Source organism: Mustela lutreola, chromosome 8, assembly GCF_030435805.1.
Source record: "Mustela lutreola isolate mMusLut2 chromosome 8, mMusLut2.pri, whole genome shotgun sequence".
In the NCBI taxonomy this organism is placed as follows: domain Eukaryota; kingdom Metazoa; phylum Chordata; class Mammalia; order Carnivora; family Mustelidae; genus Mustela; species Mustela lutreola.
In genome coordinates this window covers 58,219,731-58,232,372 of record NC_081297.1, presented here as the reverse complement: position 1 = coordinate 58,232,372, position 12,642 = coordinate 58,219,731, and the positions used below count along the sequence as shown (strand labels likewise).

The 12,642-nt window shown below is 34.5% G+C and overlaps 1 protein-coding gene and 1 pseudogene across 1 annotated transcript; one reads left to right on the top strand and one right to left on the bottom strand.

The window, feature by feature from the left end:
• The first annotated feature begins 1,867 nt into the window (after window positions 1-1,867).
• On the top strand, window positions 1,868-2,782 carry LOC131839728 (olfactory receptor 6C6-like; annotated as a pseudogene).
• Window positions 2,783-6,480: 3,698 nt separating this feature from the next.
• On the bottom strand, window positions 6,481-7,419 carry LOC131837841 (olfactory receptor 6C2-like). The gene has a single exon (XM_059183506.1). The coding sequence runs from the start codon at window positions 7,417-7,419 to the stop codon at window positions 6,481-6,483; it is 939 nt and encodes a 312-aa protein (XP_059039489.1).
• Window positions 7,420-12,642: the final 5,223 nt, after the last annotated feature.

The following is a 12,642-nucleotide window of genomic DNA, read 5'->3' as shown; positions in this document are numbered from 1 at the left end:
TGATTTTTTTTTTCTTTTTGGTTAATCATTTTACATCTTTTTTGGTATAGAAATACAAAATGTATAAACAGTATCTATTTACAAAATGCACTTAAATCTGTCCATTGATTTTTTTATTAATTATATAAGCTTTAAATAGCAATGCATAAACTGAGAAAAAAAGGCTAATGAAACGATCTCTAGAAAGAGAAATCTTCACTCTATGGTCATCATTTTGTCACATTTTACTTATCAACTTATTTTTGTCCGATTATACCTTCCTAGAGAGCTATTTTTCCACTTATTAATATAAAAAATAGGTTCTTGATAATTTAGCCATGGGAGAGAAGCAATAACATCAATGTGACCACTAGTGTCAGCACAGCCAAGAAAAAAGACATTAGCTCTAGATCTGCAGCAATACATAAGATGGTGATTACAAGACAATAGATGTGATAAGGACTACATTACTACATTACTACATTACTTACTACATTACTTCCATTTATCAGCCAATAAAAACAAAGCAGCTTTAGACAGAAGATACCATGAACTACTTTAAATACTTTCTCTGGAAAAAGATTCTGGAAATTGATTCTGGAAATCACCATGATATTCAGACAACCCTCTGCACTAGACCAAATTTTATTTTTTTAAATCAAAGCAGGAGAAAACTATTAAAGAAGCAATACATAATTTTTCTGGACAGGCATGAATTTTGACATGAAAGCTGCAAAAAAGAAATAAACATAAAATGGTGAAAATTTGAGATATATGTAGATTTTAAAAGACAGCTGAATAGTTGACGATATTAGGAAAGAAAGTTATTTCTTTCGCCTGGGTGGTTCAGTGGGTTAAAGCCTCTGCCTTCAGCTCAGGTCATGATCCCGGGGTCCTGGGATTGAGCCCTGCCTGCACAGGGTCCTGGGATCAAGTCCGGCATCGGGCTCTCTGCTTAGTGGGGAACATGTTTCCTCCTCTCTGCCTGCCTCTCTGCCTACTTGTGATCTCTGTCTGTCAAATAAATAAAAATCTTTAAAAAAAAAAAAAAGAAAGAAAGAAAGAAAGTTTCACAGGTAAAAATGATTCTAAAGAAAAAAAATTTACTTTGTTTTTGCTTTTTTTTTTGTCTTGTTTTTTGCTTTTAGGGATCATGTTAATGGTAAATTTCATAAGGAAATAATGCAACAGATCTACAAAACATTCTGAAGAAGGAGGAGGAGGTAGACAACTCTCAATACAGGTCTTACAAACAATACAGCTATGTTTTAGGGTGTTGAAAACCACTACCTAAATTGTGCTTGCAAGAGTTTGTACATTTTTGAATTTACAGGACAATTTCTCCTTTTGTTTATATTTATTTACTTTTCATTGTGTTATGTTAGTCATCATAAAATACATCATTAATTTTTTTGTTTGTTTGAGTTTTTTTTATTTTTTTTAATTTATTTTTTATTTTCAGCATAACAAATTCATTATTTTTGTCCCACACTCAGTTTTCCATGCAATCCGTGCCCTCTATAATACCCACCACCTGGTACCCCGACCTCCCACCCCCCACCCCTTCAAAACCCTTAGATTGTTTTTCAGAGTCCACAGTCTCTCATGGTTCACCTCCCCTTCCCATTTCCCCCAACTCCCTTCTCCTCCCCATGTCCTCCATGCTATTTGTTATGCTCCACAAATAAGTGAAACAAATAAGTCAAATACTTGACTTATTTCACTCAGCATCATCTCTTCCAGTCCCATCCATGTTGCGACAAAAGTTGGGTATTCGTCCTTTCTGATGGAGGCATGATACTCCATAGTGTATATGGACCACATCTTCCTTATCCATTCATCCAGATGTGTTTTTTGCAAAATTTTTCTCCCAGTCTGTGGCTTTTTTATTCTTTTGGGTCTGACAGATGACCCTGAATTGCAGGTTGTGATTTTCCTCTTTCTATTTTTTACCTACTTGTTGAGTGCAACAGGAAACTTAACCATCTTCATTCTCACTCTGCTGGATTCCCACCTGAAGACACCTATGTATTTCTTCTTAAGGAATTTCTCCTTTTTAGAAATCTCGTTCACAAACTGTTTGTATTCCACGGCTCCTGGTGAGCCTTGTGACAAAGGATAGAACTATTTCCTATATAAGGTGTATGACTCAGTTGTGTTTTGTTTTGTTTTTTTTATCTTTTTGGGAGTAACTGAATTTTATCTTCTGGCGGCTATGTCCTATGACTGCTATGTGGCTATATGTAGACCTCTCCACTATACCACCATCATGAGCAACAAAGTTTGCTACCAACTTGTACTCAGCTCTTGGGTAACTGGATTCCTGATCATCTTTCCTCCAATCATCTTGGGACTCAAGCTGGAATTCTGTGCTTCCAATGTCATTTATCATTTTGTTTGTGATTCTTCTCCCATCCTGCAGATCTCAAATACACATTTCCTAGAGCTAATGTCCTTTTTCTTGGCTGTGCTGACACTAGTGGTCCCATTGATGTTAGTGCTTCTCTCCCATGGCTAAATTATCAAGACAATTCTCAAATTCCCTTCTGCTCAGCAAAGGACTAAAGCCTTTTCTACCTGTTCTTCCTACATGATTGTAGTTTCCATCTCTTATGGTAGCTGCATCTTCATGTATAGAAAACCATCAGCAAATAACAGAGTGACTTCAAGCAAAGGAGTAGCTGTGCTCAATACCTCAGTTGCCCTCTTATTGAATCCCTTCATTTATACACTAAGGAACCAGCAAGTGAAACAGGCCTTTAAGGACAGGGTTCAAAAAGTTTTATTTGCTTCAAACAAATGAGAAAATTCTAAAAAGTATGAAGGGGTAAAATGAATAAAAATATTGTCCTTTTAAAAAAATATTTATTTATTGGGGCACCCTGGTGGTTCAGTTGATTAAGTGGCTGCCTTTTGCTCAGGTCATAATCTCAGTGTTCTGGGATCAAGCCCTGTATCTGGTTCCCTGCTCATCAGGAAGTCTGGTTCTCCCTCCCCCGTGCTCGTGTGCTCTCTCTCTCTCTCACTTGCTTGCTCTCTCTCAAATAAATAAGAGAATGAGAATGGCTTAAGTACCTAGATTATTAGATCATTTTCTACAAAATTTATCTGCTTGTTGAGATTGGGATAAAAATCATGCCATGTCTGACACTGTGAATAGACCTTGATGCTTGATGCTTTTATGCTAAAAAATATGTCATATAGATAAAGACAAATACTGCACGGTATCACTTATATGTAGAATCTAAAAGAAAATCAAACTCATATAAAAATAGAGTAGAAAGTGGTTGTACGGGGCTGGAGGTGAAGGAATTAGGGAGAGGTCTGAGGATCTATTGTATAACATGATGACTATAGTTGATAACACTTTATAACTGAATTTTGCTTAGAGAGTTGAATTTAAATGTTCTCACACACACGAGTAAATATGTAAAGTGATAAGTGTTTAAATTAACTAGATGAGAAGAATTCTCTTCTAATGTACATGTATATAATATAATCACAATGACACTTTAAATATTTTACAATTTTATATGTTAATTATACCTCAATAAAATTGAAAAGTAATCTCAAAAAAATCATTGTTCATGACTGGCTATTTATAAGGCAAGCATGCTGCCCTATTTCTCCATTTGCCACTGAGTTAGCTCACTGGGGTAGCATGTCCTCACCTAGTGATTTCAGAAAAGTTCAGGTTCAAATTTAGCAGGTGCATCAAGCCAATTTAAGGAAACTCATCTTAGTTAGCCACATTCTTTATCTACCTTTATCATGAATGAAAAAAAAATATTTACACTCATCTTATGTCTGTGTCTATTTCTCAATTTGTTTGGAACACATATTAAGGAAATGTGTGATTAAATAATATGGTCTTGAAAACTAATATCATGGGATACCATTACCTATGTGACCAAGCTCTAAGCCCAGAAGATAAACCAGATGTGTACAGAAAATGATTTTTCACCTCTGGTTAAAGAATTCAGAAACCATGGTGTGTTAGCAGTTATATAAACTTGAGATCACTGAGCACTTGATAATCACAAGTTAAATTCTATTCCCCCATCTTAGTGCTGTAGGTAGACTAAGAAATTCCCACATGGAGAAAAAAGCAAAGATAAATCTTAACCAAAGTACATACGTCTCCTAGATTTAAACTGATGAATTAGTAGCATAGGTTATGGCAGAATCCAAAAATCAGAGAAGCTAAATATTTTAGAAATTTGAAGTTAAACCATAACTATAGGGTGAGGATTGCTGCCCAAATGCTTTTGCCTGGTTGAAATTTGGAAGACCGCTAAACATTATTGGTCCATATGGGGACTGAACTTAGAGAATTTCTCTTTTAGCACTCTAAGATCTTGAGATACCCATGTAGGGCCTTTGAGTTCCTTTCATGGACTCACAGTAGGAGGTTCTGTAATGGAACAGATGATTAACACCAAGAAAAATGCGTAGAACCAGGCTTTCCCCAACAAAGCTGAAGACCCAGATAATAAGGCCATTTTTCCTTTTTCCCTCTTTTCTTGCTTTTACTTTTTCTCCCCATTCCCACTTGTTCTTCATTTTATATATGGTAATCTGACGTTTTAAATTTAATCTGATCACTTTATAGTATATTATTCAATTAAAATAATATCATTTATTGTTAACAGTATTAATAAAGTATATGTGTATATATACAAAATGTAACACATGTTACTTTTATCTTTATACATTATTTATGATGTACATCTTTCTCAATTTTAGTATTGGAAGGTATTTCTTGGGATATTCCTTGAAATCATCTTGCTGTCTCTGGAGAAGCAGATGCATTTACTTGAACAAAAAGAGTCTTTCAGAAATCAATAAAACTACCTTTGAAGGCTAGTTCTATCACTTGCTAGCAATAATTCATTTTTCTAAACTTTGATTTGTCTACACTTCTCCAGTGTAAATTATGACAATAAATAAAAGTTGTAGGGATATTTTGAGGTTTATCAGTATTATAAATTCTCAATAAATTTTGGCTTTCATTCTATTTCGTTCAGAAATTTAAAAATAAACATTTTAACAGGATAGTCATGACTTTCTTTCATCCTTTGTTCACAGATTCATGCCAAATGTTACCTTTGTATTTTTTTATCTTCACATAAAAATTATCTTTTTGCATTGTCAGAAGTACCAAATCACTGTATTGGGAGATTATCTATCATGTTAACTGATATTTGTCCATGTGCCAGGAGTAAAGCATTCTGGAATTTGGCATACAGAGAGACGTTCTCTAAGGCATTTAACATTTAGAGTAGAATAAAGACAAGTAAAGATGACATTGTAGTTTGATGAGAGTTCTGAGTGCAGGAACTTAGTGGTGATAGAAATCTAATGGGTAAGACCGACCAGGCATGGTGATGTCGTGCTGTTGGAACAGTAAGACAAAGTAAGCAAATGATTCCTTGTGGAAATGGCATTTCAACTAGAGGACTCTGGGGACTGGGTAGTTGAAAAGGCGGGGCAGGGAGGTGGGGGGAATTCCTGCTTATAGACACTGCAATATGAACAATAACCTGAAGTAAAAGAAAAAGTATCTAAGGAGGTTTTAATATGTTGAACTGCAGAAGTGGAAGTTGATCAATGTAAGGAGTAATTAAATGCTGATGGTTCTTTGAGAGTTATCATTAGGTATATATTTTGGACTCTAGAAATATCTAAAGATTTCATTTTTTAAAAGCAAATCATTTCATTGATATTAATATTCGCATTGTAGTCTGTTTCTCTTTTCTCTATTCCTAGTATATTTGGCTTGCTGGTTATTTACTATCAATTTTCTAGAACTAATTAGTTCTCTTCCACCTCCTGCCATCTGCCTGCTTAATTTAAATACCTACATTCAAAATTTAACATTTCATTTAGTACATCAGTATCAATCTGTTTTATGTAGTTTCAATGTCGGCTTTAATTCTTTAATAGGGAGTACCAGTGCATTTCTCCTTTCATCTTAATTTAATTCATGCCCGTTTTGGCAATTTTTAAATAACTTTGATATTGGATTGGATTCATTCAATAAAATATGTGAATCTTGTGGTTTTAAAGCTTTATCAGTAAATGCTTTTTTGAAATTTTAAATCTTTATGCTTACTCCTTGTTTTAAAATTCATTTTGAGTTTTTGAAATTTTTTTTGGGCTGTTACACTTAGAAAAAGCGTTGATTCTTTTTAACATTATTTCTCTTCTAGAGTATTTTTTTGTGGAGGAATAATGTACACTATTGCACCAGTATTTTATGAATAGTTTCCCAATCCTTTCAGCATTGGTAAGGGAAGGTTGAGAGTGAAGTCACGCTTAGATTTCCTGAAACAACTATTCTCATTTTTTTCTTAATAAAGATTATCATTCTCAAAAAAGTTGACTTATGAGGTGTAAAGGGTGACTTGATCAGTGGCAGTACTGAATGGAAACCCAAATCTACATCAAGACAAAATAGGATAAAAACTAAAGAAAACATGCTTAGGGATCAACATTCCCCTAGTTCTTTGAGAGCAATATAAATCTTTTGACTAAGTCATTAAAGGCTTGTTTCACTTGTTTGTTCCTCAGAGTATAAATAAATGGATTTAACATGGGTGAAATGGAAGTAGTGAGCATAAATACGCCCTTATTAATGGCCATTTCATCTTTTGCCGAAGGTTTGATATACACAAAGATACAGCTTCCATAGGTGATAGAAACTACAATCATGTGGGAAGAACAGGTAGAAAAAGCTTTAGTCCTTTGCTGGGCAGAGGGGAATTTTAGAATTGTTCTGATGATATACAGGTAGGACAAAATCACACACACAAGAGTCATAATGAAGATTAACACAGAGCATACAATAATCATCTGCTCAATGAACCATGTATCTGAGCATGAGATCTTCAGGATAGGATTAGCATCACAGGCAAAGTGGTCAATGGCATTGGAGTCACAGAAATCCAGGTCCAGTCCTAAGCTAAGTGGTGGGAGTATAACCAACAAAGTAGTCATCCAACAGCAGAAGATTAGCCTTTTGCAGACCCTGTGGTTCATGATAATCATGTAATACAGGGGTTTGCAGATGGCTATGTATCGATCAAAGGACATGGCAGCAAGGAGAAAAAATTCTGTTACTCCAAAAAGATATGTAAAAAAAAGTTGGCATGCACAAGCATTATAGGTAATAGTCCTATCACCTGTTGCTAAACTGTACAAGAATCTAGGGATACAGGCAGAAGTGAATGAGATTTCTAAGAAGGAAAAATTTTGGAGAAAAAAGTACATTGCAGTTTTAAGGTGAGAATCCATTAATATGAGAATGATGATGGTCAGGTTTCCAGTTATACTCAACATGTAGGTAATAAGTAGAAATATAAAAATCAGAATCTGTAGTTGAGGGTCATCTGTTAATCCCAGAAGGATGAAACTGGTTAGTGACGTATGGTTTCTCATTCCTGGGTCCTGATTTCTGCCCAATTTGCATATAAAACTGAGAGACTCAAGATCTGAGAAGAAGGTTGAAAAAATGTGTTACAATGGATTTGCTTAGAAAATCCTAGCAATGTATTTTACATATATTTTGTTTTCCTTGATAATGAATATTTCTTAATAATTCATGCTCTCAGCTCTGCTGACATGTCATCTGATAGGTTTGAAACTTAGCTTTCAGATGTTTTGACCACAATACATGGCAAGATATACATTTTATATTGCAGTCTAATGTACATGCACACACATACACACAAACACACACACACACAAATATACACACAAATGCACACTTGCATATTAGTGAAACAAAAACTTCCCCCAAAAAAATACTTATCCACCTTGCCTTCTGATGCTTTCTATTCTAACTTATGAAAAATAAATGCAAATATCACCCAATTGACTTTATACTCTACTAAATGATCATGACTGTATTTGAAAAAAATATATTTTTTAGGGATTGTTAAGTAATATAGTCCAAGTAAAACATAATTATTTATGATTTTTAAGGGTACACTATCCTTGTACTTTACACTTTGGAATAGATTTATTCATGACACACTTCCACCCCTTGGGGCAATGAAATCATAAACTTTGGGGTATCCTTTTTTCCTAAGAATATTTCTCTTATCACTAACTGAAATTTTACTCAGTTTCATTATCTGCTTGAAGCTATTTTTCCTGGAGAAATTGGAAGCACGTGAGGAGTGGTTATGGCACAAGGTGTTTCTATATCCATCTACCAAAGCAACTGAGGTCACTATTCCACCGCCATGAACAACCTATACTGCAAAAGACATCTTACATATAAAAAATCCCTCCCTACATCTTTCCCATGACTTTCTCACATTGTTAATGCCTTTATCTGATTTGTACTGATTGCCCACTTTGGTGCAGAACGGCAACCATTTTAGTACACACCAAATTCACTAATAAGTGAGAAAATGTTCTATACACAACTGAAGAATATTAACCTTAATGTTTTATAATGCAGTCTGATATTTGTCTGACTGACACATTTAGACACCTTCTTATTAAGTCACTGATGTTATCATCAGCTCTGTGACTGTTAAGTGCATTCACCAATCTGACTTCTATCCTTAGCTGCTTATGATAAGGTTTCTGAACACATCACTCCACTGAAACTATTCTTGGCAAGTTTACCTGTTATTTCTTTAAGTATCAGTGAAGTGTAGTCATTTCATTTGCATCTTTTTGTTGATCAATCACACCTTTCTTTTTATAATCTTCTTGACACATTGTTTGCATGAAATCCACAATCTGGTTTTTGTTTTACCCTTCTGTTTTCTCCTTTAAAATTATCTCTTCCCCTACTCACTTTTATTCCACTGATATTTCTCACACTTCACCCCTAAATCCTCTTCCCTTCTTCTCTGTGTATTTTCCTGGGAACTGCTTAAATCCCATGACTTCAATTTAGCAGGTAAAATTTGATATTTCAAAATGTGCATTTTTGATAAGATCTCTTTGAATGTTAAACATATGCCCCTGGCGATTTTACATTCTCTCTAAATGAATTTATTTAAAATGGATTGCCCCATCTTCTGCATCTCTATTGATTCTCGCATTCCTTCTTGTTTACAGTACTAAAACCAAACCCAATATTTATTGCCTGGTATTCACTGATAACAAGCTTAATATTGTTTCCTAGGTTAGCCCTATCTTGAAATTCCTTTTTTTAAAGATTTCATTTATTTAAGAGAGACCACGTGTGCACAAGCCCGGGGAGGGGCAGAAGGAGAGAAAGAATTTCAAGCAGATTCCCTGCTGAGCACAGAGCCCTCGGGGCTTGACCTTCTGATACTGAGATTGTGACCTGAGCCTAAATCAAGATTCGGATGCAGATGAGGAACTAAGGGAGCCATCCACGCACCCCTAGCCCTATCTTGAAATTCTATTGACATTGTTAGTACCTTTACATAATTTTGCTATTTCCCTGACTCTAACAACTGGAAGTTGGTTGGGTTGGTTGGGTAGAGTTATGAAGAGTGACTCTAAAAATACAGCATAGCGAGAGATAAGTATGTGGTGGTCATCTTACATGGACTACCCGTCTGGAAAAAATTGTCTTCTATTAATCTGTGGTTTTCCCCTCTTAATTACTCCATCTGCTTGCTGATTTTGTACCTGGCTCTTAGTGACTCCTTCCTGTTTTCTGCTTAGATGTTTAAAGGAGTCTTCCCACATTAGGACTCTTCTATGTGTTTTGTTATATCCTATGCTTAACAGATGATGTAAAAAAAAATTGTTGGAAATGGGATTTTTATGTTGTTTAATGTAATTACCACAAAGCTGAAAGAATCTGAGATATAGAGTTAATTCAAGACAGTATTTTTTTTTTTGCCCTCAGACCTAGATGAAGTTATATTGTTTACTATGTTGATTTCAGTCTTAAAACTAATCTACACCTCTTACTTTTTCCATATCCCTGACTCTGATTTGTTGGCTTTTATATTTCATGGAGGAAATATTCTGAGTGACTCTTAAATCATACTATAACCTGTCAGCCCATATGTACCTTATATAAAGGCAAAAGTTGTTATCACTATGTCTGACACAGAAATAGTTTTTCTTTTATGGTTTCCATTCACAATTCCTCAATCCACCTATCAGAAACATACTGAAACCAGAGATTAAAGACTCTTAAATTCTGGATTTGGACCAATAGCTGCTCTGGAATCGTTCCTCAGCCAATACCAATTAACTCCACAAACATCAACTGAAATGATTTCACTCTCCAATCCTTGTTCAAAGCCATCAATAAATTTTTAAAAACCATCATTTCTTTTAGAAGTGCCAAGTAACTACATGAAAGTTTCACTTGATTGCTTTAAAGTATTCTTTTCCTCCAGAAGTTGGAAATACTCTATACTCACCATTTGCCCATTTCCCAGAGTAAATCTCCCAGTATTTACAGGCTCCATTAAAGAGATGGAGGAGTGGTGTAATGTTTTACAATGAGCTGGGGACACATCTAAGAATGTGATATCACGTAAGTAACAATAAATTAAATAAATTTTAACAGTATATTAAGTAACTAAAATATTAAAAATAGAATATTAGACTCCAGGGGCACCTGGGTGGCTCAGTGCGTTAACCCTCTGCCTTTGGCTCCGGTCATGGTCTCAGGGTGCTGGGATTGACCCCTGCATTGGGCTCTCTGCTCAGTGGGGAGTCTGATTCCCCCCCTCTCTCTACCTGCTTCTCTGCCTAATTGTGATCTCTCTGTCAAATAAATAAATAAAATCTTTTTAAAAAAAAGAATATTAGACTCCAGATATAGAAAAACATTACACATACAACCCACCTACCTCTCTTTTCTTCAGTTTTGAGACATCTAATTGATGCTTACACAACTCTGGAAACTAGCCAATGTCCTTGCTCCTAAATATCTTGAAAAATGCACATGTCGTGATGAGCACTTGATGTTATTCAAAACTAATGAATTGTTGAACACTACATCAAAAACTAATGGTGTATTATATGTTAGGTAACAGCATAATTAAAAAAGAAAGGAAAAAAATGAACTGGCACTCTCATTAACACAGATATCCATTTACTTCTTAGGTCTTTTAGACAACTGAACATTTTAAAGAGTGAGAGGTAATCTAATTATATCAGCAGATAATTTCCAATTCAGGGATGCTTCTAGAAATCCTTTATTTCATATATTTTTAGATGACCTGATACTCAGTGATACACAAACACAGCTTTATCAATATCTTCAATCTTGTTTCTTTTAACTATAATTCATTTGACTATTCACTAATTTTGGCAAGACATAGGAAACTGTTTCTAAAAGAGAATGATTTTCTAAGTCTTTCAAAAACCACAGACATAATGGTTTCAGTTGATTACTTATTCCTGAGCATCCTGAGGATTAGAAAAATGAGGAAGAATATATGCACATGGGCTTGTATGTGAACTTCTGGTCACTCTAACTCATGGACCCACACTCACCTCACAAACAGCTCTGGGATGGCATTGATATATCTGATCTCACCTAACAAACAGCTCTGGGATGGCATTGATATATCTGATCACTTCATCTCTAACATATGGCAAGATTTTTCTCCAAGGTATTTGTCTTATTTTGAAAGGGAATTCCTACTCCAAAATCTGGGGGAATAAGCCAGGAACTCTCTCTGGTTCAGAGAGACCTGAAATTTGGCCCTTCCTAGACAAAATGAGAATTTTTTACTATAACAAGACTGATGTTTGTTTTATGTGCCAAACATGAAACCAAGTGAATATATACAAATCCTAGGTGAATTAGGTTCCAAAGTTACTAATGAATCCTTTGTGTAATCTTTTGGCAAAGATCCTAAAACATGCACACTGGGGACAGAGTCCTCAGAGAACCGAAGGATCCACAAAGATATTCAACACAGGATTTTTACACAAAGTAAAAACCAAATTAAAAAAGAACAAGCCTACCATTTATTCCTTTTACTCAATAACATCTATAGCTTCTATAGCTGCTGACAGAACAAGTTATCCCTTTTCTTCCTCTGTGACATATTATTACCTTAAGCAATTATTACTTAATATAAACCAAAATTAAGACAACAAAAATAGACAAATTAACTTAAATATAATAATTACCTTGAATACCTCAGATTACACACTTCCAGAAATTTCCTATGTAAATATATTCATATTGTTATATTTTCAAATATGAAACATTCTTTACATGCTGTTTTTCAAATTACTTTGATAATTTAAAAAAACCTTTTATCTCAATAATTATAAATTTGCATCATCATTTGGGAACTAAGTGACATTTCTTTTTGGAGCATTCCATCATAATTTGAAATTAGTCCTAATAGTTGAAACTTTGATTTTGATTTCTAAAAAATTATTTTTCACTGTTGTAAAAAATGACCACTTTGACCTGATCATATGGTCCTACAATTTTTATTACAAATTTCTGTTGTCTCTTTTTAAATCAACTATTAGCTGTGACACAAAATGCATTTCTGTACAAATATCTTTGTCTATTTACAGTATGTCCTAGAATTGGGCATTATTGTTATTACTTGTATGGATATTAACAACATTTTTGTTATGTGTGTGGCAAATATTTTCCCTACTTTTTTGTTAGTCTTTGTGTTTATGCCATACTATTTTTTTGACATAGAATCTCATGATATATTTCAGAAAAAA

Excerpts from the sequence above, each read along its gene's own strand:
- LOC131837841 (XM_059183506.1), bottom strand. The coding sequence starts at position 7,419 with ATGAGAAACCATACGTCACTAACCAGTTTCATCCTTCTGGGATTAACA.